Source organism: Mauremys reevesii, linkage group 5 (genome assembly GCF_016161935.1).
Source record: "Mauremys reevesii isolate NIE-2019 linkage group 5, ASM1616193v1, whole genome shotgun sequence".
In the NCBI taxonomy this organism is placed as follows: Eukaryota; Metazoa; Chordata; order Testudines; family Geoemydidae; genus Mauremys; species Mauremys reevesii.
The window spans coordinates 55,461,754-55,486,993 of record NC_052627.1 but is presented as its reverse complement, the minus strand read 5'-3'; the positions used below and the strand labels follow the sequence as shown (position 1 = coordinate 55,486,993).

Below are 25,240 nucleotides of genomic sequence, written 5' to 3'. Positions count from 1 at the left end.
TCAAGAAAGAAGCCAAATAGTCTGAGCCACTAGAAGAGTATCTTGTGTTTACATTTCACTCTGCACATGTGTGCCGGAGGACTACATCCAACAGCATAAACACAAGCTGCTGTTTTGGCGTTGATTGCACCAGTTTGACCACTTTGCCTCTTCTTCCACTCCCTTTCCACCACTCAAATCAAGACACATAGAGGAAAACAGAAAAAAATGGAAGTTTGAACAAGAAGCTTGGTGACGTTGCTGGGCCACATAACAGCTTGCTTTGCCTTTTGGTTCTTTGGGCTTTTTACTTTCAACTGAAGAAATCCTTTTCATTGAGTATTTTGACTGCTGCTCCTTTATGATATGGTATGATGAAATTATTGCTCAGTAATTTTCACTTTTTGTTTAAACTTTTGTCTTTTGGTTTTGAGTCTTCCTCCTCTCTTCCACCACCTACTTGGGAGGTGATATGGTGTTTGTAGCAATCTGTAGCTGTTTATGGTCCCAGGCAAGATCGGTACAGACAAATTTGGGGGGCTCTGTAAGTCGTTGGATTGAGGCTTATGTCTGCAAGGGCAAAAATTCAGAATGTGACCTTTCCACTTGCTCCAAACTCCTTTGTCATGCACTCAGATTGAATCTCACAGGCACTGAAAATAGCAAAGAAAAACAATACATCTATAACTAGTGTGTGTGGGGAGCATTATGAGATGGAGATTTCCTTTTACAAGAAGGAGGACCTGCAACATGTCAGCTCGAATCGTAAGAGGGGGAGATATTTATTTGCTTGGGCTATTCATTTTGTTTTGTCCATAGAGGTTTCACATGGCATGAAGCAGTTAGTAATCAAAAAGTAGCAGGGGAATATGGTCAGTAAACATCATGCTAATATTTTGGTGCTCCTTTGTCCATCTATGGTTGTAGTCTGACAGACTTGACTGAACCAATCCCATGTTTGATTGTTGCACCTACCTACTATGGGTGAAGAGGTGACAGGGACTATGTGGATGTGGGACACTAAGGTGCAGAACAGTGAGGGAAGAGCGTTGCAAACTAGAAAATCTGCCAGTCTCTGACAAATATGTGTCATTGTGCTCTGGAGTGGAATTTAGGAATGGGCTGCTTCTTAAACCAATACTGGATCCTTCTTGAGCTCTGAAACCAATGGAGTTGGTGACATCAGCTGTGACTGGAGAAGATAAAGATAGGAGTCTCAGAGCCCTGTTCATGTAGGGTTGCCTTGCCGAGTAACAAAAAGAACAGCAGATAGTAAACCAAGAACCTAGTGGAGAATTTTTATTTATTTATTTATTTATTTTTAATGGGAGGGTAGGGTCTGGAGGTTTGGTCCTTTTATTAGTCTGGTGAATACATATAAAAGTTCTTGATAAAGACTAAGGAAAATTTGAGCTGTGTATTCTGAGGCATCACATTGCAGGATAGTCCAATGAGAGTGCATGTAGGATATTATGTTCAGTTGTAGGAACTCAATTAACAGGAGAGAATTGAAAAATTTTGGAAAACTTGCAGAAGAGTAACAGAAATTAGGGGGCTAAAGAGACTGATTTTATGAGGGAAGATTAAACACATATAAAAGATTCAGATATTCATATCTTCGTTAAGTGATGCTTTAAGGGTAGAAGAGGGATATAATATTTGAAGATTATAAAAATGAAAGAGGCAATTTAGTTATCACGAAAAGAGGTTTTAACAAGGAGTAATGGGATGAAAATATGAAAGGGAAAATTTGGTCTGAATATGAAGACAGCCTTCCTGACGATCTTTGGGAACCTGTGGAAGAATCCCCCAAGGGAAGTAATGGAAACTCCACCACTTGACACACACTGGACAAAACATTAATAAATACATAATAGGGAATAACTTGCACTGATACAGAGAAGGACTAAATGATGTAATATCGACATTATATGATAAAATACATAAGGATAATATAATGAACATGGGGACTATGTGAAGATTTAAGAAAAAGGACTCTTGCTAGTGGGATTCCAGTAGGTTTTGGAAGGGGGAAGATGTGGGCCCATTCAATTTGATTGAGTTAAAAATAGCAAAGAATCCTGTGGCACCTTATAGACTAACAGACATTTTGCAGCATGAGCTTTTGTGGGTGAATACCCACTTCTTCGGATGCAAGCAGTGGAAATTTCCAGGGGCAGGTATATATAAGCAAGCAAGAAGCAAGCTAGAGATAACGAGGTTAGATCAATCAGGGAGGATGAGGCCCTGTTCTAGCAGTTGAGGTGTGAAAACCAAGGGAGGAGAAACTGGTTCTGTAATTGGCAAGCCATTCACAGTCTTTGTTTAATCCTGAGCTGATGGTGTCAAATTTGCAGATGAACTGGAGCTCAGCAGTTTCTCTTTGAAGTCTGGTCCTAAAGTTTTTTTGCTGCAGGATGGCCACCTTAAGATCTGCTATTGTGTGGCCAGGGAGGTTGAAGTGTTCTCCTACAGGTTTTTGTATATTGCCATTGCTAATGTCTGATTTGTGTCCATTTATCCTTTTCCTTAGAGACTGTCCAGTTTGGCCGATGTACATAGCAGAGGGGCATTGCTGGCATATGATGGCGTATATTACATTGGTGGACGTGCAGGTGAATGAACCGGTGATGGTGTGGCTGATCTGGTTAGGTCCTGTGATGGTGTTGCTGGTGTAGATATGTGGGCAGAGTTGGCATCGAGGTTTGTTGCATGGATTGGTTCCTGAGCTAGAGTTACTATGGTGCGGTGTGCAGTTGCTGGTGAGAATATGCTTCAGGTTGGCAGGTTGTCTGTGGGCGAGGACTGGCCTGCCACCCAAGGCCTGTGAAAGTGTGGGATCATTGTCCAGGATGGGTTGTAGATCCCTGATGATGCGTTGGAGGGGTTTTAGCTGGGGACTGTATGTGATGGCCAGTGGAGTCCTGTGGTTTCTTTCTTGGGTTTGTCTTGCAGTAGGAGGCTTCTGGGTACACGTCTTGCTCTGCTGATCTGTTTCCTTATTTCCTCGTGTGGGTACTGTAGTCTTGAGAATGCTTGGTGGAGACTTTCTAGGTGTTGGTCTCTGTCTGCGGGGTTAGAGCAGATATGGTTGTACCTCAGTGCTTGGCTGTAGACAATGGATCTTGTGGTGTGTCCGGGATGGAAGCTGGAGGCATGAAGGTAGGCATAGCGGTCGGTAGGTTTTCGGTATAGGGTGGTGTTAATGTGACCATCGCTTATTTGCACCGTGGTGTCTAGGAAGTGGACCTCCTGTGTAGATTGGTCCAGGCTGAGGTTGATGGAGGGGTGGAAGCTGTTGAAATCATGGTGGAATTTTTCCAGAGTCTCCTTCCCATGGGTCCAGATGATGAAGATGTCATCAATGTAGCATAGGTAGAGAAGGGGCGTGAGTGGACGGGAGCTGAGGAAGCGTTGTTCCAGGTCGGCCATAAAAATATTGGCATATTGTGGGGCCATGTGGGTGCCCATAGCGGTTCCACTGATCTGGAGATATATATTGTCATTAAATTTGAAATAGTTGTGTGTGAGGATAAAGGCACAGAGCTCAGCAACCAGTTGTGCTGTGGCATCGTCAGGGATACTGTTCCTGACAGCTTGTATTCCATCAGTGTGTGGGATGTTTGTGTAGAGAGCCTCTACATCCATGGTGGCTAGGATGGTGTTTTCTGGAAGGTCACCAATGCATTGTAGTTTCCTCAGGAAATCAGTGGTGTCACGAAGATAGCTGGGAGTGCTGGTAACATAGGGTCTGATTTGAGAGTCTACATTTCCAGACAGTCCTTCAGTGAGAGTTCCAATGCCCGAGATGATGGGGCGTCCAGGATTTCCGGACATCTATCATTTGTATTCATTTTTGCCACATTACAGCCTTAGCTCTTTCAGTAATATAGGGAATGTACACTGGTTAAAAATCATCTTGACTACCTTCATATGCCTCTAAAGCCCCAGCTTCCCTTCTGTGCTGGATGAAAGACATTTCTGTTCTAATCTTGGTTTGGGGGATGTTTATGGAATATCTCCTGTTGACTTCATTGGAGATGGGATTTGACCTTAAAGGATAAAACCAATAGAAAATGCATAATACTGCTCAGAAACCAAGGAAATAGTTTAAACACATATGAAAGGAGTAAATATGTATATCATCGAGCATGTCCCTGGTATGGGCCCCTACAGATCTGTTTGTAGGGGACTACTCTCTCTAGAATATAAGTTATCAAAAATACAGTTCTGCTGCAAGAATAAGGAATAGAAGATGTAGCATTTTGACTGAAGTAATAAGATTCGAAGGGTGATACTAATTTAATGTAAATTCTGCTAAACCTATGCATATAGAATATCATGGCTGGAAGGGACTGCATGAGGTCATCTAGTCCAACCTGCTGCTCAATGCAGGACCAATCCCCAGACAGATTTTTGCCCCAGATCCCTAAATGGCCCCCTGAAGGATTGAGCTCACAAGCTCGGTTTAGCAGGCCAATGCTCAAACCACTGAGCTATCCCTTCTTCCTCAATAATGTGGATTTTTACTCAACTGTGCCTCTTGCCAGATTGCAAAAAAAAAAGAAAATGCTATGTGTTTCTTGTGTAACTGACGATGATTTTTATTTGTGGACTTTTTTGCCTTTTTTAGTAGAGAACTACCCCCTTGGAAAGTGATGGTCATTCCAGGGAGGTTTTTTCCAAATCTATCAGACTTCAGCACACATCCATTCCTTTTCCTCATTTTTTTTCTATATTTGCTGCTAATCAGTGTTATTTGTATCTACAGATAACGAAGATGCAACCTCTATTTATCTTTCCAACTAATTCTGCAGCAGAGTCATAATGCTGTCATTCGCCTTACCACTAGGATAGGAATGTGTAAGGACCCCATTTGGATGAAGTACACCCTTTAGAGCATCTCTGTAGCCTGGGGAGGATTCCTGAGCACCCTTTACTTTGTTTCTGCAACACATGGCCTGGCTTTGTGGGGTTGGTGCTGGACTCTGGTTTTGTGCCTTCATGCATCTGGTCAAATGAGGAGATTATAGAACCCTCTGTAGGAGCATAAAGCATGTTGTTTTGTTAGACCCACAATAGAGGCCCCACTATGGGTTGGGGAGCAAGCAGATACTGGACACAGTGCTGGTATATTATAGTCTAAATGTTCTTTATTGATTACAAAACAAACCTTACTCACTCCGCTTTCATACCCCAAACATACTATACCCCAAACATAATCCAAAGGTCAGAATGGTCCCTATGACCAGTTGAGATTCCTTCCGATCATAAAATCATAAGATGCGGGGAGCCAGTGAAAACCATATCTCGATCCACATGTGGCTCTGATCAATAATCGAATTTGCAGAAATCATACGCAACCATTTATAGTCCATTCTGTCGCATCATTGGTTCTTTGCCTTTGTTTACTAGGCCTTTTACCCACACAATTCCAAAGAGACAATCCTGGGTTGGCTGCCATGAGCCAAGGCGTTCCATTTCCACCAATTCTTATACAATTTTATATCAGTTCAGCTGGTGGTATTTCCTTTTCTGCTGATTCTCCGTATTTTTCCCAGAACATAACAAGATTGTTTTTGGACAAATAGTTCTAATAGTTCTTGACCTTAAGTTCTTGCTGCAGTTGCCAACTTGCAACGCACATATTCATGTCAAGCACGCATCATTCATACCAGGCCTCAATGACCTATAACATATTACATGGATATATGAATCACAGTGTGTGTGTGTGTGTGTGTATCTCCCAACAGTTTCATGTGTATACAAATATTTGTATCTGAGATCACTATTTTTGTATGTGCTTTTACATCAGTGTATAATACAGAAGTGGGGAGAATTTAGGGAAAGGGGGGGTTGTTTTTAGGATTTTCTGAGGTTTGTAAGAACAACGAACTAATTCAGATTTTTATTTGGAGGAAGTTTTTTTTTCCATATCATTTGTATTAAAGATCCCCAGAATGCATTATAAAGGGTAATACTAGGGTTGCCAACCATCCAGGATTGTCCTGAAACCTCTAGGAATACATCCAGCCGAAATTGCTAATACAAGTGTGGGTTTGAGGCTATTGAAAAGAGGATTCTTACCTGTGTTAATTCCAGATTATATTTATTATTTTTGCAGTCCCATACGATTTCATGGTGCTTTACAAACACATGGGGCAAGGACCTGCATTTCTAAGAAACTTTCAATCTAAAATATATACATTCAGTTCAAGGAGCTAATGGCTGACTGAAGCTCAGCTTCCCAATTTTGATGGCAAAAAATTTTTTTAATTTTTTTTTTTAATTTTAGTGGATTATTATGGTTTAATTGGTGGAAGTGTGAAAATGAATTACTGTTGTATAGATGTCATCATTTTTATGGGAGTTAGTTTTAGTTACTATTATTTAGTGTGATAGAAGATTATTGGTAACTATAGGTTATATAAGGGTTTGTTAAAATGTTGTAATGGCAGTCTTTAATATGTTTATGAAGACACTTTCTAAAAAGTTTCCTTTGTATTAAGGATGAAAACCAATGAAATGTAAAAAATTAAAAGTAAAATCTAAAAATTACTTTAGAAAGCTTCTCTCGAAAATACCTGACTAGTGAAGACTGGTGAGTCTTTGATAGAACTGGTACTTGGCATTTATTTAAATAGCATGGTTTTGCACAGTCCCCAAAATGTTAATTTTATTCTAATAAAATAAGTGTCTGTCAGACACCTTTGGCACTGTCCCTTTGTTAAGGGGAAATAAGGGAAATGCATTAAGAAGGAAGACTATAATGTTTAATTGATTGAATTGAATTAGAATCCAAAATGTCTTTCTAGTTCTTTATAAGATCACATTGTTTAATATGTAATAAATAATACCTTTAAATGGCATTCACACTTGTCCTGTCCCTATTTGATATGTGCTGTGGCTTGTAAAAAGGAGTGTGCACACAGTAAATCAAAGGTATTTGTAATAGAACAGCGTTTAAATACATTGCATAATGCTTTGAAGACCTGCTTAACTTATGGAGCTCAGAAAGGGGGGCATTTTAATTTGGTGTGTGTGTGTGTTTGTTTGTTTGTTTAAAGGCACATTCTGGTAATTACTTTGTAGATATAGAAAGAGCAAATTTGTAGATTAAGATAAAGAGGATTAATACAGTTTAAGAAAAACCTTCAGTAAATCATATGGTCTTTTGTTAATCTTTTGTCTGAAATAGGAATTTCTGTGAACAGCTAACATGTATATGTGCGCACATGAAACATGAGATAGGGCCATATCTGTCCAGCGGTAGCCATGCCCTATAGGATGACCAGATAGCAAGTGTGAAAAATCAGGACAGATATAGGGGGTAATAGGTGCCTGTATAAGAAAAAGCCCCCAAAATCAGGGCTGTCCCTATAAAATCAGGACATCTGGTCACCCTAATGCCATATATCTGAGGGCAGAGTTTGGACTATGGAAAATAAAAGAGCTGTGCTGCCGAAAGCCATCAGCTGTAGCAAATGTAAAAACTATTGAGCCAGTTTTATTTGCTGAAAAGAAATAATGATGGCATATATATATATATATTATATATATAGTTTCTGCACCACCCTCATCCCCACTGGCCCCCATATCCTTTCGTTCATTGGGAAATCCACAGGAAATATGGGGCTGAAAGTGACTTTGCAAAGCTGTGTTTTGTATTTGAAATTTTGTTTCAAGGTCTTATTCCTGCTGGCTGCAGTAATATGTTCTTTAGACACTTATACTTTCAAAAGTTAAAAGGCAATAAGTCAGTCCCCTGGAAACGATGCAGAAATGTATATTCAAATCATAAATAAGGAAATGTATCAGGTACATTAAATAGACATAGAAAAACGGATTTATGCCTTTTATAGTAAAGTAATTGGGCACCACAGCTTGGCAGGAGTTGGTGCTATTGAATTGGCTGCAACTGCCACAGGTTGATAGGCAGGTGATAAGGCAGCTTCCACTAGGGTCTGCGCAGGAGGCCTACCTAATATGCTGTCTGCCCTAAGGGCCTATGGGAACACAGTTGGATTATTATGTTAATGCATGAGCCTGCTGCCCTCTTCCTATCCCAGCTGGGTTCCCTGTTGTTAGGAACTGCTTTGCACTGACAGTGGAGTAATATGCTTCATGATTGAAAGGGCAAAGGGGCTTGGAAGAAAAAAGAACAGGCCCGCACAGATATGTAAATGAAGGAAGCAAGTCTGTAGGAGGGTTTTCATATAGGCGAAGATAGAAAGTTTATTAGAAAAAAGTGTAATATAAATCTGCTAATTAAATTGTTATTTATAAACCCTTTTTTTCAGATTCATTTCTTCTAGCATCACCCTTTCTAATGCTGATGTACACTGGATTTGAAGTGCTTACCAAAGCAGGCACTTATGTTGATTTATTTTGAACCAAGGTGCTATAATACACTGGTACCAGTGCACAATGCTGACAGTAGTGTATCGTTCGGGAGTTTGATTACTGTTTCATACTCTGCCACTGTATTGCTACACTGTAGCGTACAGCAATGATATGATTTTTTATATATATATTGTAGGAAAGTACATCAGTTTGATTTTGTTGATACTTCAATAAGAGTAAGATACAAATACATTTATTATGGCATAGGAAGCAAATTGAATTTTGTTTTGACTCTGTGGTGACTATGCAGTGATATTTTCTTTGAATCTTTCTTGCATTTGGAATTTCCTAAATGGTGACTCAGTCCTGTAACAAGTGTGTGATTGGCTGGTATGGTGGGAAACTGCCTGGTTTTGGTTTCATTGGATATATTGTGCAAACTCCTGTTAGGAGGAATGTGCCCTCTTTCCCTTACTGATAAATGGCAAACCTCCATTCAAAATTCCAGCCACATGTAATTTCATAAATAGTTTTCGCTCTTCTAGTACAGCCTAAACATAAAGTAGCAGAGTACTCAAAAAAAGGATTAATTTGAAAAAGCCCCACTTTTTACCATGTTATCACTTTTTATGAAATACAGCTAAAATATCTGATATACATTTGCCTGATACATGGCTGGCATATTCTGTATCTTTATCTTGCATTTCTGTATTACAGTGTATGTTTGTATTCATATTTTAATTAAAATAGTTTAAAACAGTCATTAGAGTGTGTTTAGCTAACTTTTTGAAATAATATTCTGCAAGCAGCATACTATGAAAATTTTGTTGCCCTTGAGTATTCATTTGCCAAAATGTAACCTGCTCTCCAGTTATATTTCCATATGCCAGGGTGACTTACATGGCAATTCCATGTTATTAAAAGGAAGGTACTTCCTTCTTGGAATCAAGACCTATAGGTGCACAGAAAGGCCACTGGCTTTGGAGTGCTTGACTTTGCAACCTTAACTATTCTTTTAATGTAGGCTTTTATGGGTCTGTATATTTTTATATGTAATTTATGCATGTGTGCATACACACATGTACATACAAAAATCCTACATTTTAAAGAAGGTTAAGGTTGCAAAGTCAAGCACTCTAGAGTTAGGAAATTCCAGATTTAAGGTTGCATGGGCAATTGTTGTTTTTGCCCCATTTATAGGGTTGCTAAGTGTCCAGTTTTCAACCGGAACACCTTGTTGAAAAGGGAACCTGGAAGCTCCGGTCAGCACTGCTGACCGGGCTGTTAAAGTCCAGTTGGCGACACAGTAGGGCTGGCAGGCTCCCTGCCCAGCTCCTGGGAAGCGGCTATGCATGTCCAGCTCCGAGGCCAAGGGGCGGCGAAGGGGGCTTTGCGCTCTGCCTCTGCCTGCAGTTGCCTCCCCAAGCGTTGGCTCTGCAGTTCCCAATGGTCAGGAAATGCGGCCAATGGGAGCTGTGAGTGCAGTGCCTCTGGGTAGGAGTAGCGCGCAGAGCCACCTTGCCACCCCTTCGCCTAGGAGCCGAAGGGACATGTCACCACTTCCTGGGAGCTGCCTGAGGTCAGTGCCCACGCCCTCAACCCCCTCCTGCACCCCAACCCCCTGCCGCACCCCAACCCCCCTGCCCCAGCCCTGAGCCCCCTCCCACTCACAAAATCCCTCCCGGAGCCAACAAACCACACTCGTCCCACCCTCAGAACCCCTTGGCCCCAGCCTGGAGCCCCTTCCTGCACCCCAAATCATCCCTGGCCCCACCCCCTACCCCAGTCCTCAGCACCCTCTTGCACTCTGAACCCCTTGGCCCTAGCCTGGAGCCTACTCCTGCACCCCAAACCCATCATCCCCAGCCCCAAACCAGTGCCTGCACCCTCAGTAGGAGCCCTCACCCCCCCCTGCACCCCACCCCCTTGCCCCAGCCTGGTGAAAATGAGCAAATGAGCGAGGGTGGGGGAGTGGGGGCAGGATCTCAGGGAAGGGGTGGGGCAAGAGTATTCGGTTTTCTGCAGTTAGAAGGTTGGCAACCCTGTGTGCCTATATACTGTGATAATTACATGATCACATGCTTTGCCTTTGTCTCATTCACAGGGTGGCCAGTGCTTGCTAAATGGGTAGTTACTGAATACATCTTTTTATCCTCCTCATTCAGTGTGTAGCCCCTGCCCTATTTACTGCATAATATTTAAACACTGCACTGAATACAGAATTATAAATTTTCTTAAAATTTTGTAATGGAACTCTATACCGAAGTATCTGATCCTCTCAAACATTAATGAATTAATGAATAATGAATTTAACTCTCCAGTGAGATAGAAAGGTGTATAGTATGCCTTTTTTATAAATGGTGAAACTGAGGCACAGAGATTATGGACATTTAAACTCTTGGTCTATGTAGATTAGAACTCGTTGGGGATTTTTCCATTTTAATTTTTTTGCAAAACATCCAAAGGAAAATTTGGATTTTGCAGACATTTTTCACTTTTCTGTCAAGAAGATCTGAAAAAAATGTTTCATTTCAAGTGAGGTTGACCCAACTCAAAACTTTTCAGTTTGTTGAAGGGAACTGAAATGTTTTATTTCAGGTCAGCTTGACATTAACCTGCATCTACCTCCGCTGCCATTGTACTTTGAGTGCCTCATTCTTGTCTATGTTCTGGCTGCCTGCAGCTGGACTATGCCCTGCAGTTTGCTCTCTGGTTGAACTGCCCAAGTAAGTCATGGTAGTTCCATGACTATGATGCATCATGGAACATGTAGACCGGCAGGGGAGCCTGGCCAATAGACAAGAATGGGGGAATGAGGCACTCAAACTACAACTCCCATCAGGCACCATAGCAGCTTAAGTGAACGCAGTTCAGTATCAAAACAAAATTAAACTTATCAATTTGGTTCAACAGACTGAAATAAAGTGCTTTAATGTTTCCAAAACCATATAATTATTTTGTAAATTTCTGTTACATGACAAATTTCAATATTTTGTCATTTTGCCCCCAAAGTGGGGCTAAAACAAATGTTGAAATAATGAAAATCTCCATGGGATGAAAACACCTATTTTCAGCTTGCTCTACTGTAGATGCAATCTAAAGAAGCTGAATGAGCTGGGAGCATGTTCTGTGCAGATGGAGTGTTTGTGGTTTTTAGTGGCAAGCCTCTTGCAAGCTTTACTGAGCAAAATCCATGCTGAGGCTTCCAGGTTCCTTGGGACAGATTCCATGCCAACGATTCAGAAAGGAGCAAGTTCCCACTCCCCACAAAAGGATGTGAATGAGATTCTGTATGCTAGAAGTTTATGCTCTTCTCCACACTTTTTTTAGTGGCATAGTTGCTTTTCGAATATTGCATGCTATTAGAGATCTAAATGCGCTGGATTTAAGAAAGCAAGATTTTTAAGCTTTCCTGGGTAAACTTTTTTCTTATTTAATAAAGTGTTTTTAATTATAAAGGAAAAACTTATAGTTCATGATAGTACTGTTACTGCTGACCAAGAAGGCTGTGAGTTCAAGTCCACAACCAAGATTTGGCTGATATTGAATGGTGACACAGCTCAGCATAGATTAGCCACTGCTTCTTAGATTAGTGGATAAAACTGAGGACTCTGTTGTTTATTTGGGATAGCTGTATAACTAGAAGTTAAAGATCCTTTGGCATTTATTAAGAGAGTGAAGGTAATGGCAGTGTTTTAGCCCAGCCTTTTTTTCTTTATAAAACAGGTTCCAGTGGCCAAGATTGTGAGAGAGCTGCTATTGAGAGCAAATGGCAATTCCATTTGCCTATAGTCATTGTGCTCCTACTGCTTAACTCATAGCTTCGTAAAATGCTTTGAGATTCTTTGAGTAGCAAAGGTGCTATATAAAAACATAATCTAACACTTCATGAGTAGCTTTCTTTCTGTTAAATGTAATCTAAATATAATACTATGCTTAACACAGTGATATCAGAGCATCTTTCAAATTGGAGGTATTGGTGCTTTTTACATGTAATTTTTTTTCATGATGCTACAGAGGGTAGCGCTTTGGCTGGACTCATAAACTGAGGGGGCAACCAGTACAACTCAGTACTGTTTTAGAGCTTTCCCAAAGGCCACTTGAAAAAGGGCAGTTGTGCCAAATTAGTGTTGGTTCTGTGATATGGACAGAGGTCTACTATACCTGGGACTAGATAGAAACCTCCTAATATATTTCAGTTGTGACCTCTGACAAATTCTAATATTCCCTAAAGGTCAGGGCTCATGAATCTGTTCAGTGGCTCATTTGACCTTCTTTTTATTTTATAAAACAGGTAATTAAGCAAAAACTACATACTTTGGCCTTCTGTACGCTAGTGATTTTCTTCAAATCTCCCACCATTGCACAGCCAGCAGTGCAACTCTGCTTGTAATAGCAATGTTGGGAGTGCTGCTGTAAATCAGACTCTCAGCAAAATAGTCACAATGCCATCTAGTCCTGTTCTGAGCAAGCTTTGGTGAGCTAGTGGTTAAAATGCCTGGCATGCTCTACACTACCACTCCCAGTTAGAGTGACCAGATGTCCCAGTTTTATAGGGAAAGTCCCTAAATTTGGGGCTTTTTCTTATATAGGCTCCTATTACCCCCCACCACCGTCCCGATTTTTCACACTTGCTGTCTGGTCAGCCTACTCCCAGTGGTGAAGCTGCACTGTAGTATGACAGTGGGGTATTTGTAGATAAATACTGGTATAGACACAACTTTTGAGTTAATGCAAAAGGACATCTTTTAGAAAATGGCCTTGTTCTTTCATTTCACTTCAGCAGAAAAGTAATACTCTTTGGAGTTGTTTAACTAGACCTCTAATCATGTTATGGATGATGTCTTCAGGAGGATCTGGGGACAAGACCTTTAAGTGTTTTTATCACAGCTTAAGCTCTCAGAAAATTTGAACTTAAATAAAAGTATGGTTGGGAGATTGTTATTGCTCTGTATCCTTCTGAGGATACCTTCTGAGGTAATTTTTAAAAAAGAAACAGTCACAAATATAAAATGTTTGACCAGAATAAAGCCTCCGGTTGTCAGAGTAACTTATACACCATTGTTCAGCTGGGTCTTTATATTAAATCATCATTTAGCAGTCCATTTGTTTTGGTGCTACAGTTATTGCCTGGCCTACTCAGCTAATAAGTCTTCAGTCACTAACAGAAACGAATCACATAAGATTTTCAGATAGCTCTCATTCTTGGGTGTTTGGTGAAGGTTTTGTTCTTTCTGTAATGACCATTTAATGATGATACACATGATTGGTTCACTCTGCTGCCAATTTTGCAGATTCTGGGGCCCCAACCAGATATTGAAATGCTTGGGGCGGCGAGGGGGGGGAGGGAAGGCGAGGGGTTCAGCTGTTTCCTGATGACTGGGAATATTGTGGAAATAATTTCAGTCCTTTGGTGAAAAATACATACACCAGTTTTGGATACATTACTTCTTGGCTGCCAGTGTCGGGAACCTTTCCAAATCTGGCATGGCAGTGCTATTTGAAATAGGTTGTAGAGGAGAAGGCCATATGCTGAATCTTGGATCTTGGGCAGATAGGGGCCCAGTCAAACATCTTTGCAGGAGGAAGCAGGTTTTACTGAACAAGGCCTGCTGTTCCAGGCATAAATTCAATCTGTACATATACAAGATAAGTCTGTAAATGCAATGTTAAGGTTAAAGTAAATGCTCCTGGTAATTTAAATGTGTGGAAACAAGGAAATGGAAGAAGTTATGACTTTCATAACATTTCTGATTACTAGTTAAATACATACAATGTGTTCAATACAAGAGAAGCAACATAGCTATGAGATTGTCCACCTTTCATTATTTCTAATGGGTTTTTTGTGTGTGTGTGTTAACAGTGCACAATGTTTTTAATTTTTGCATTTAATTTGTGACATTATTAAAGAAGGGAGGAAGAAAGAGAAACTGATTGTGCTGAGTAATGTTAGTATTTAAATGACCAATTAAGATTTTTGAGGCTCTGCCTTGCTGTGTGAATGGGGTGGGAATGGTACACACAGGCATTGATAATTTTATAAACAAATCCATATGTGTATACCACTGGTTTTTATGCTACTGCCCCTTGAAGGACAGAGCAGGAGGCAGTGAGTTAGAGCCTTTTCAGCTTCAGGAGAGCTCTGGACTTCAGCAACTTGAGCTCCCAGTCTTCCTGCATCTCTCACTTGAGTATCATAGACATGACTGGGCTGTTCTTCTAAAGGTTTGTGTGGAGGGAAATCTCAGCTGATACTCCAGCTGATTTGCCGGGGAGGCGGCCAGGTGGGGGGAAAGAGGCATGCTACAGTCGTTGGCAGGTGAGAACCTCTGCTGATCTTGGCGAGGCCACATGCAAGGATAGGCATCATGTAGCTGCAGATTGGTTACGTTCCTGCACTTAATAGCTTCACAAATGCTGCTGTCCGTTGTCCACTAGCCTCTCTTCTGCTTCCACAGCCAACTCCACAGCTCTGTACAATATCTCCTCTCTGTGCAGGACTTGTGAGCACCACATGGCCTCCTGTGTATTTTTAAGCTCTTCGGGCACTCATACACAAATTAGTAGCTCCGCAAAGGCATCTGCTATGGGCAGAGCTACACTCCTGTATTGTCTAGGGACACGGGAGAAGCTGCATGATAATGAGAAGAAGGATTTGTGAAAGAGGGAATGTGGGTTAGTAGGGCAACATCTTTTGTGAAGCTCTTGAACTTAAGAAGACAAATCCCCTACCATTTTCACCAAGGGAGCAGGCATTCCAAGGTGTAGCAGAGGGCTTTCTCCACCCCACATCCCTGGTCAGTTACAGTGACCTATGTGGCACTGTTCAGGGAGATTTTTACTTTACCAAGTAGAATAAAGGCAAGACATCTTTAGTATCTGTAGGAAAATGACCCTATAAAAGGCCACAATGCTACTAGACCCGTATTCATGGAGTTCCAACATCCAGGCACCTGTCTAACATTGAGACCACATCAAATATAAATGATCCTTCATTGAAAAATGAGTGGAAATCGGGAGAGCACCGTATACATCATCACAAGATCATAAGGAGCACTTAATTGAATGTTTATTGTTCACTTATTTTCTGGTTTCACTATCTGGGGAAAAACCTTACCAGTCTGCACACCTTTCTGGACTGATTTCAGTCTCCATTTCCAGTCACCACTGAAATCATAAGCCCCACAAAGACACTTCAGATCCACCTAGAAATACTCAAGCAGCTCCAAGTAGAAAACTGTAGCTGACTAAAGAAGATGCCAGAGATGTTGGTGAAGCTGAAGGACACTTTCAAAGAAGCAGCAGGAAAACTAAACCGATGTCTTCATGCCAGTTTATAACAGAATATTTTGTTGTTACAAATGAAAGGGCAGTGATTATTACATGGAACTATCAGTGTGGGAATCTGTATTAGTTTAAAAGCATGGTTTCTACACAGATACCTTGGACACAACTATGTGGCTAACAACAATACATAATTTGGTAAAACCCTCCATTTTAGCACAAAACCCGTGGCTGGAATAGCACAGACATATATGTAATTGATGACAGTGTCTTCCAATGCAGAACAAATCTTCAGCATACAGAACTTCATGTTCTGCGATTAATGTCAAGATGTTTCGGAGGCTAGCATACGCTGGGTGGCATTCCCATCTTGCAATGCAAATAAGCAATATACACTTGTTACATTTGTATTTTATACTGCATTTTTTAGTATAAACTGATAGTTATTGAACATTTTTGTAATCAAGAAATGCTGTCACAGAATTCAGTGCATGTCTGCTACTGAAATCCATGGGTTGCATGGTCCTGGATCTGAATATGTAAAGTAATAACTCCTGTGACATTTTTAGTTGGTGGGAGGGGGAGGCTAGAGAGAATGCGTGTTTAGGGAAAAACCTTGTAATACCATTCTTTTACCAAAAGTGGGCAGTAATACAACATTTTTGTCAGTTTTGAAACAATAAGTCTCTTTCTCTAATTTTTTGTGGCTTCATATAAAATTAGTCTTCAACAAGCTTGCCTTATTGTGACTAAGTACTTTTGCAAGAATTACTAGTAAGAAATTATACACCTGGGGCCAAATACTGCTTTAAGGTCTACATCCCATTGAATTGAATGTGAATTGTATCTGCATCTCCAAGGCAGAATCTGGCTTCTGTTCATTTTTAAAAAAAATGATGTTGAAATGTTAAAAAGCATTTGCTTTGCCTTTGAGGGGTACTTGTTCATCTGGAGGATTTGTTGAGTAGTTAGCACCATCTTTTTTTTATTTTTGCCATTTTGTAACAGGATTTTTATATGCATTTTAACAGTAATTTAAGAGTCCCTGTATGCATAGAAAGGAATCTGAATATATGTGCCTTTTTTAAAGCAATATCAAAACTGGGTTATTCCATCAGCACAATAGAATGACGGGGAGCTGTAGTTGGAACAATATGTAAAAATACAGCTTGTAAAAGATTTCCTTTATTAACTGTCATCATCCACAGAATATATGTTCAAATAAACGTTGTGTAATAACTAAATTTTAGATTAATAGGCCCCTTAAGAAACAGCGAAGTCATTCAGGATAGTCAGTGAAAAATAGGCTGTAAGACTGTAACATGCACATATTGTCCTGCTTACATGCTCTCTCTGGTGTCATTCCCATTTATCAATGTCGGCAGGCTCTGTTCTCATTAAAACACTCTTGCACAAAAGCAACTTAATTTTCTTAAGAGGAGAGGACACCTGATTCAATTTAGCACCTACAACCTGGAACTCGAACATATATTTTTTTCTGTCTAAATTCAGATGAATAGTTACGAACAGCAACAAATAGATTAAACGTATCAAGTATATTTATATTATTTTTTGCAGTAAGAGACCTGTGGCTAACAGCTTTCTACAACATTGTATCATTTTATTAGTAGAAACAGTGGTTAAGAGTTAAGCTATGGTAACCATAAAGATCATAGATTCAAGATGTTTTTATTTTTAAACAAGGGGTAAGTTAGAGGGATATTGCCAGCCCATTCAGACCAGTCTTGATGCCCTGTTTATCTTTTTCTTCCACTGCCATGTCCTTGTATTTTTTGCATGTTGATCACTATGTCTAGATAAAATTCCCTTCCTGAGCGGGGCTACCAACCCCCTACGCTCATTTCATTCAGATCTCTCCTTAAGATTCTCTTCTACAGCAAAGCCTGTAAGATATGGGTCAACAACATCCACTGTATTAATACAGAAGTAAAGGTTGCACCACCATACAATGTGCTCCAGCCTCTGCTGAGTAACCACATAATATTACTGCTGGAACCCTTCCCCCGTACCGCAACCTCTACCAACTATTCTGTTACCTCTTTCATTGTGTCATGTCTTAAATTAGGGAGCTGGAACCATATTATGCTCTTTGCACTGTGAGGCCCATAGTGCCCACATGTAATTGTTAGGGCTGAATCCCACTTGGTTATGGGCCACTTGGGCCTTTGAATTTCATTATTCTGCATCTGCAGAATTTGCTGTAGAATCTACCTCTTGCTGCAGAATTATGCTCTAAAAATCAAAGTTCTTACCTAAAAAAAATCTTTTTAGCACTTTTAATGGCAAAGCAGCTTTTTAAAAACCCAACAGAGTATAACTCTATGCAGTATTGTTTTCCATTAATCTACAAGGGTAAAGCAATAGTACTAATAAAGCTGTGAACACCCATCTCCTTTGGGATATGAATTCTGAAACCTAAGGATGGCAATTTAATGTCAACATTTTAAACTATTTCATTCCTGATCTTTGCAATCACAACTAAGAAGCATTTGAAGCAGACAGTGAATATATTAAAAGCAGCAAAGAATCCTGTGGTACCTTATAGACTAACAGACGTTTTGCAGCATGAGCTTTTGTGGGTGAATACCCACTTCATCGGATGCAATATATTGTACCTGTGTCATGTGTCTAATAAACTAACCTTTATTTGCACCATCCATCTAAGGATTTTAAAATGCTTTTCAAACAATGAATTAATTTTGACAAGACACTTGTGAGGGTATTTCTCCCTTACAGAAGGAGAAATTGAGGCACAAAATGGTTAATTTCACAGGATCATGCAGAAAGTGTTTGGCAGAGCCAAGAATAGACATAGATCTCCAGACTGCTGTTAGGTCATGCTGCTTTATTCCCAGAATACTTCCATTCATTAGAACTAGTTGTTTCAGACAAATTTTATTTGAATTTGCAGTCAGTTGATATTCCATAAATATTTCATTATTTTAAACAAACACAAATGCTTTATTCAGGGCCGGCTCCAGGTTTTTTGCCACCCCAAGTGGTGGGGAAAAAAATAAAGCTGCGATTGGTGACAGTTCCACCGCACCACTTTCTTCTTCAGCGGTAATTCGGCGGCAGGTCCTTCCCTCCGAGAGGGACTGAGGGACGCGCCACCGAATTGCCGCCGAAGAGCCCGACATGCCGCCCCTTCCCCTTGGCCACTCTAAGCACCTGCTTGCTGAGCTGGTGCCCGGAGCCGACCCTGGCTTTATTTAGTATATAGTTTCAGCATTTTTTTGTGCTGCTACGTCACTAGGTGGTCAGTAGATGGTATGTAAACTATTAAACTACTGGGTTTTAGTATATAACTACTTTTAATTACACCTTAAAACAATTTGATTGAATTATACTTGTTTGCTTAATTTTTGTATCACACTGAGCTAAGGCATTTTCATTCTGTATCTGATCCTGCAAACTCTCATTCACATGGGTAGTCCTTGCTCAGGTATCGAGTTGCAGAGTTTGCAGGGTTGAGCCCATTAATTTCTGCTTTACTTTTTTCCCCCAGAACTGTAATATATTGTTTAAACACCAAATTGAAAATAGCAAATCTTTCTGCTTTTTAAAAACAGAATTTGCAGGGGTTTCTGCAGAATTGATCTTAATAGAATGAGTCCCTGTTGAAATACTCTGTTGCACACCCACTCTATTATCCTTGAATAGGAAATACATGTCATCACCATTTTGATCACTGAAGAAATGATCATGTCAGTTTGTAAATACTTCGCATCAGTCAGGACCTTGTAGGTGCAGAGTCTATTACATGTTTTTGTAATAAATTCCTCGTCAAAGTGGTTACCATAGAAAAGTATATATTAACTTACATCCAGGAATGCTGCACTTGCCCAGCATCCATTGCAAGTCAATTGGAGTAGAATGCCTATGTCCCTTACGTGAATTTGAAAAGATCACCCTTAATCAAGACAGCATCAAAACATTTCCAATGTAGGGAGGTGCTGCCAATATTTTAACAAGGGACTTCCTCAAAAATTTTCCTTCCATTGGTGATACAGCCTTTAAAACAAAACAGAACATGGATTTCATACTCTTCTCCCCTGAACCCAAATCCTGCAGTCCTTCCATGCCCACCTCTCCCTACAGTATTTTCTCCTCCCTATCTCTTCATGGAGGCTCCTCTGGGGGCTTTCCAGCCTGGCAGGTGTTCCACTTGCCATTGCAGCTGCTGTTATGAGGGTGTACTGCTGGAAGAAGTGGTTGCAGGCCCGTCATGCTGTGGCCATTGTCTGTGTGGTGGTTGGTTGGATGTGGAGCAAATCTCCTTTGGTGATTTGTTGGGAGGTCAGTTGTGGAGTGGTCCCTGTTTGGTTCTTGAGTTGGGTGTCTTTTTCCCTGCTGGTATGAATAGTCAGTTCAGGGGGCTTGGTCAGGACGGGAAGCAGGTTTTCCTTGTGTGGTAATGGAGGTTTGGGGATGGAAATAGTGCTCTAAGATTCCCTCCTATAACCAGGTCTTCAGGCTCTGGAACAGGCAGGGCAGGTGCTTGTGGACATAAAAGTGGGCAGCAGGGCTCCTGTTCAATACAGGGATAAGTTGTCCCCAGCTCCTGTCATCCTCATGCGTTGTGGGAGTGCCCAACAGGAGGGTACAGGGATTCCTAGTAGGTGATACTGGAGGGGTGTTTCTCTTGCATCAACTACTGTGGCATAGCAGGCTCACCTGCAAGGTAGCAGTTGCCCAGGTGAGTAGAGGCTGGTTCAGTTCTAGCTGCAGAGCATCCTGCAGTGGAGTGGGCCATAGCATTTTGGGCTGAGCAGTTTTTTGGTCCATGATCCCACCATTGAGGGCTGGGCCAGCCTGTGGGTTCTGGGGAGAGTTAATAAAATTATTTTTTGAAATATACACATTTTATGTAAAGTGAGATGGTTACATTTCAGTGTATATGATGGGAAGTAGGGAGAGGGAGACCTTTATTTTTCCTTTCAGCCTTCTGGTGCAGAAGCAGAGCCCAGCTGTTTCTTCCTTTCATATCTGGCAATCAGTTTATGTTTTGAAGGCTATTTTTGCAAGAAAAAGGGCTAGAAGTTTGCTTTTTCGTTTACAAAAAAAAAAAAGAGGAAACTAGTAAAAGCTGAGATTCTCTGTCATAGGTTCAGAGGCTGACTGTATTAAAAGGGGGCTCCATGGTCAAATACATACAGTCAGAGAGTGGCATGTTTCCAAGAAATACTGAAAGGATTTGTAGTTCTTAATATAGTGATAGGAATTAGAGGGGTTATAAGCAAAAGATATCTCCAGTAATGTAGTCAGTGGTTATGATGTATATATGCACATACATGTGCATTGTACATATGTCATCTATATCTCTTTTCATATGAAAATATCAATCTTAAAGTTTCAAAACGTAGGTTACAAAGCATGATTTAATTCACACTTGTTGAAGAATTAGTAGCAAGCAGTGCTCATTCTTGCTTTCACTGTGATGTCTGGCAGGAAAAGCCATTTGGACTTATGCCTCCTTTCTGTGTTCAAAAGAGGAATGCTGATAAGGAAGAGGTGTTAAAATATGGTGCCATAGTTTACAGTTGTCAACTATAATGTTTTATTTAGCTGTATCTATTCAGATGCTCCCTCCACAACATGCAGTGCCATATGCCATTGTCCCTGTTAGTAACCAAGTAAGCAAAGGCTTCCCAGTTTGCACTTGCTTTTGTGTTTGGGCCACCAAGGAGCTACGGTCCAGTGCCATCTTTTATTGATAGGGCCAGCAGAGGAGGAATCTAATGAAATTATCAAAGCTTTGAATTAATTATGAACTTGAATAAGAAAGCTGAGCTCTCTAGAGCCAAAGATCTCATTACCCATTCATTCTCATTGCATCCTCTTATGGAGCAGAAGGCAGGTTCAGCTACAGCTTTTAGCCTTGATTTGGACTTTATTCAGACTTGCTAAAGTCGCTAGTGTCCACTTGTTGTTATGGCTGAAAAAGTCAGCGTTGATTAATTTAACTCTGCTCTTAGAATCATCATGTAATGGTAGGTTCTCCCCCCTCCTTCCCTTATAACTTGCCTCATGGCTTTTCATCATCGGACCGGATGCCATACAAGAGTTTCTTTCCATTCTGGTAATTGTGGAAGCTATTCATAATTTAAGTTTTAACTTCATAGAATTTAGTGATTTAAGGTTAAGAGCTAATACTGCCATCTTATGTTTCCTGGATATTTAGTAAGCAAAAAGGCTTCTACAGTCATTACCAGTTGTTTACAAAGACTGTTAAATTGTAGATAATGCTTGGACATTTTGGCCTCAGAGTTAGCTGTATTATTCTGTTTTTACTACATTATTTCTATTTGCAATTTATTGCTCATTTTTTAGAAACTTCTGAGCCTGTTAATAAGTGATTGTTCATAATTTCTTAGGTTACTTGCCCAGTTAAGATACTGTACTGAAAAATGAGTAAGGGGGCTATTAAAATGAACTGTCTGTTTTAGTTCAACACAAATTAGAACTTTCTTTCTCTCCTGGGCCCCTTAAAAGTTTTAGGGTTTTTTTTAAATGACTGTCAATAATGTAAAATTTTTGTCAGTGAATTAGAGTAAAATCAGTGAAACCGAGATTCTGTCTCGTACTGTTGGGGATTCCTTTGGTACCCATTATAAGTTTGTAAGATATAAAATACAGCGGCAATTTTGCTTTATACAACCCATTATTTATGAGTTGATAAGCTGGAACTCATTTGTCCTCATAAGCTACAGGACACTGGAAATTTTTGTAAGCAATGGCTAACTTTGTTTAATCAGATGTGTGTGTGTTTGGAGGGTATGAAGACATGCTGGAAGGGGAAATAGCATTCTGTTCTTCACTAGGGATGTTTTTATTGTGAGTGATATTTACTTTTTTTCTCTCTCTCTTTAGGCAGCTGCTATATTTAACTCAGCCTTTGGAAGTTTTTTGGTAAGTAATGCAATGGTTACGCTATAACGTTGTATTTTTTATATTATGGTTGGTGCTGGCTAGTCATTTAGTTAAGCTGGTAAGTAATTGAATAGTTTTAGTATTTCTTTCACCCCTTCTTTAATTAACTAGAAATATTGCTGTTTCTTTTCATTGAATCAGAGTCACAAGAAAATTAGTGAATGTATAATCTTTGATCAATGTAAATAAATGTTTAAGTACATCTTAATTTTCTCCTTAATGGGTTAACATAATCTATTATTGGGCAGATGTTTCAGAGATGGGTGTCAGTACATTGATTTTTCTAAGAAAGTTTGTTAGATAATCATTATTTTCTGTCAAGGGGCCATGGACTTTGAAAAGAAAACATGACCTGGCTGATCGAAAGGAGATGCTAATTTACTCAGTGACATGTCATTTGTTTAGTATATTTTACTGTCAGCGAAGCCACTCTTCTCTGTGTCCCTGAGGATCAGACTGAAGTAGCGAGAAACAAGGAAACAAACAAGCTGTTCCTTTTAAAAAGCTAAAGTGATATTTGTGGGCATATTAGTTTGTAAAATTTCTTCGGCAAACTAACTGAAAAGAAGGCCAAACAGATTCGTTTTTTTAAATAAATAAATGAAGAAAGGAAAAAGATTTTGTATTGATGTATTGCTTAACGAGACATATTGGATTATTTTCTTACAATATGATATAAACTGATGAGACTGATTACTTGAGTTGTATAGTTAATCATGGATTTTACTTTACTTTTTTTCTAAAATATGTAAATACTTAAAACTCGGTGTTTTCAATTCCACTCTTGCTTACCCAAATAGAGAATTAATCTGATGTGTGAATTGAATGAAAGGCAAAACTATTAATATAAAATATGTAGGTGAAATTGGAACTACAGACATGGAATTGTTTATTAAGCATGTAAAAAGATTTTTAGAATAGTGTGTGTATATAAATATATAACTGTATGTATATAAAAACATACTGCAAAGAGTGTGATAGTAATACTGAGATTTGCAGTTGTGTACCATGTTTCTATAGTTGGATGTGTTTTAGAGTTAGCTAAAGATGTAGATATTATGTATGTTTATGTATAGTGTATACATGTACACACAGGCAAAATCTAAAAATGTCAACATCGAAATGTTTCTCCTGTTTTATGGGTTAGTGGGGCTTTAGTAATGTTGCTCTTAAAAAAAAAAATCTCTGCACCATGTTCTGGAATCTTTTTGTCAAATTACCTTCACTTTCTTTGGTCTAGTAAGAGAAAATGGTCAGCAAGACCTAAATTCCCTGCAGTTTCCATCTCCACTGCAGTGAGAACTTTGAGTTCACAGAGAGCCAATTCAGGGCTCATTTAAGCCATTTGTAGCCTATTGACATCATTGGGAGTGTGATTGAACCCTAAGTCACACATAATATAATGTATTATCAAAGTAATTTAACATTTTAAAAGAATATTATTTAGAATTTCTAAACTCAAATTCCAAATATGTTTTAAACAAATCTTGGTTAAAGAAGCTAGACCAAATTCTGACCTCATATGCATTTATATTACCTCATCAACACAAATGTATTAGTTCTGAATTTAGTTCTAGGAATTTCTAATAATGTTTTTGAATTTTCCCTAAATGTGTGATTACTTAATTTCATACTTGTATGCAATACTGGCAAGATGTGGTGAACATTCTTCTTTTATAAATCCATAGAAGAGGAAATCAGATTATTAAAAAAAATTATTGTAAATTAACTAAAGACAAACTATGGTACCAAATTTTTTTTAAAATAATTTTTTTTTGTAAAAATACCCTCTCAAAAGTAAGTTAAATCAGAGGTTATTAGTGAGGCATGTATACATACAAAGATTTGAAATTTTATTTTATTGTACTGTAACTGTTTGAAAATGTGATTCTATGGGGGGGAGTGTGTATGCGCATGATATATAATAAGTCATGTATAAGCCGTATATATAATATAACTGCATTGGTTGTGAACTTGTAAACACGTATGCACATATTTAATTTTAAGCAGGTGAGTAGTCCCATTAAAGTGAGGATTTTTGCAGAAGTGGGGCCATATGTAGCTGAATTCCAATCTCACACCATTTTATACTGGTGTATATCTATTCCCTTCAAGGGAGTTGTTCCTGATTTATTCCAGTGTGAGATCAAAATCTGGTCCATAATATGTATGCTTTCTACTAACACTTAAGATGAGATTTTCAAAAATCCATAATTAGGCATGTAAATAAGTAATCTAATTATGAAAAGTCAATGAAAGCTACTGAATGCTCAGCACCTTTGAAAATCAGATGACTTGGTGCCTAAATACGGGCTTTGGGCACCTAGAATTATGCTCCTGTTTTGAAAATCTTGACCTCAAAATGTCTCTAAAGTGCAAACATGAAATTGAGGTATAAACAGATATCTAAAGCTATGTATCAGACAGTGTGTTTTCTATATACAGTGATGTATTTACAGACCTACAATACTGTAAAGCATATTGGTATAATGTTTGTTAAAGGTGAAGCTGAGAGATCTGGAAGAGCTGAATAAAGGGCAGAATTTGGCTCACTGTAGCTCAAATCCTGCGGTTTGTTCCACATAGGCAGATTGCTGCATCCACATGTAGCTCTGGCAAAGTGAGTGGGACTCTGTGTGGCGGAGCAGTGTGCCCACATGCTCTGCACATTGTGGAGTCA

At 39.5% G+C, this 25,240-nt stretch overlaps 1 protein-coding gene across 5 annotated transcripts in view; it reads left to right on the top strand.

Annotated features, from left to right (window-relative positions):
- The window catches only part of SLC10A7 (solute carrier family 10 member 7), a 208,803-nt gene that overhangs the window by 48,812 nt on the left and 134,751 nt on the right, over window positions 1-25,240 (top strand). For all 5 annotated transcript variants that reach the window (XM_039541298.1, XM_039541297.1, XM_039541299.1 and 2 more), the window contains exon 5: window positions 22,501-22,539. In XM_039541298.1, coding sequence (XP_039397232.1) covers window positions 22,501-22,539 — 39 coding nt within the window. The remainder of the gene's footprint in view (window positions 1-22,500; window positions 22,540-25,240) is intronic.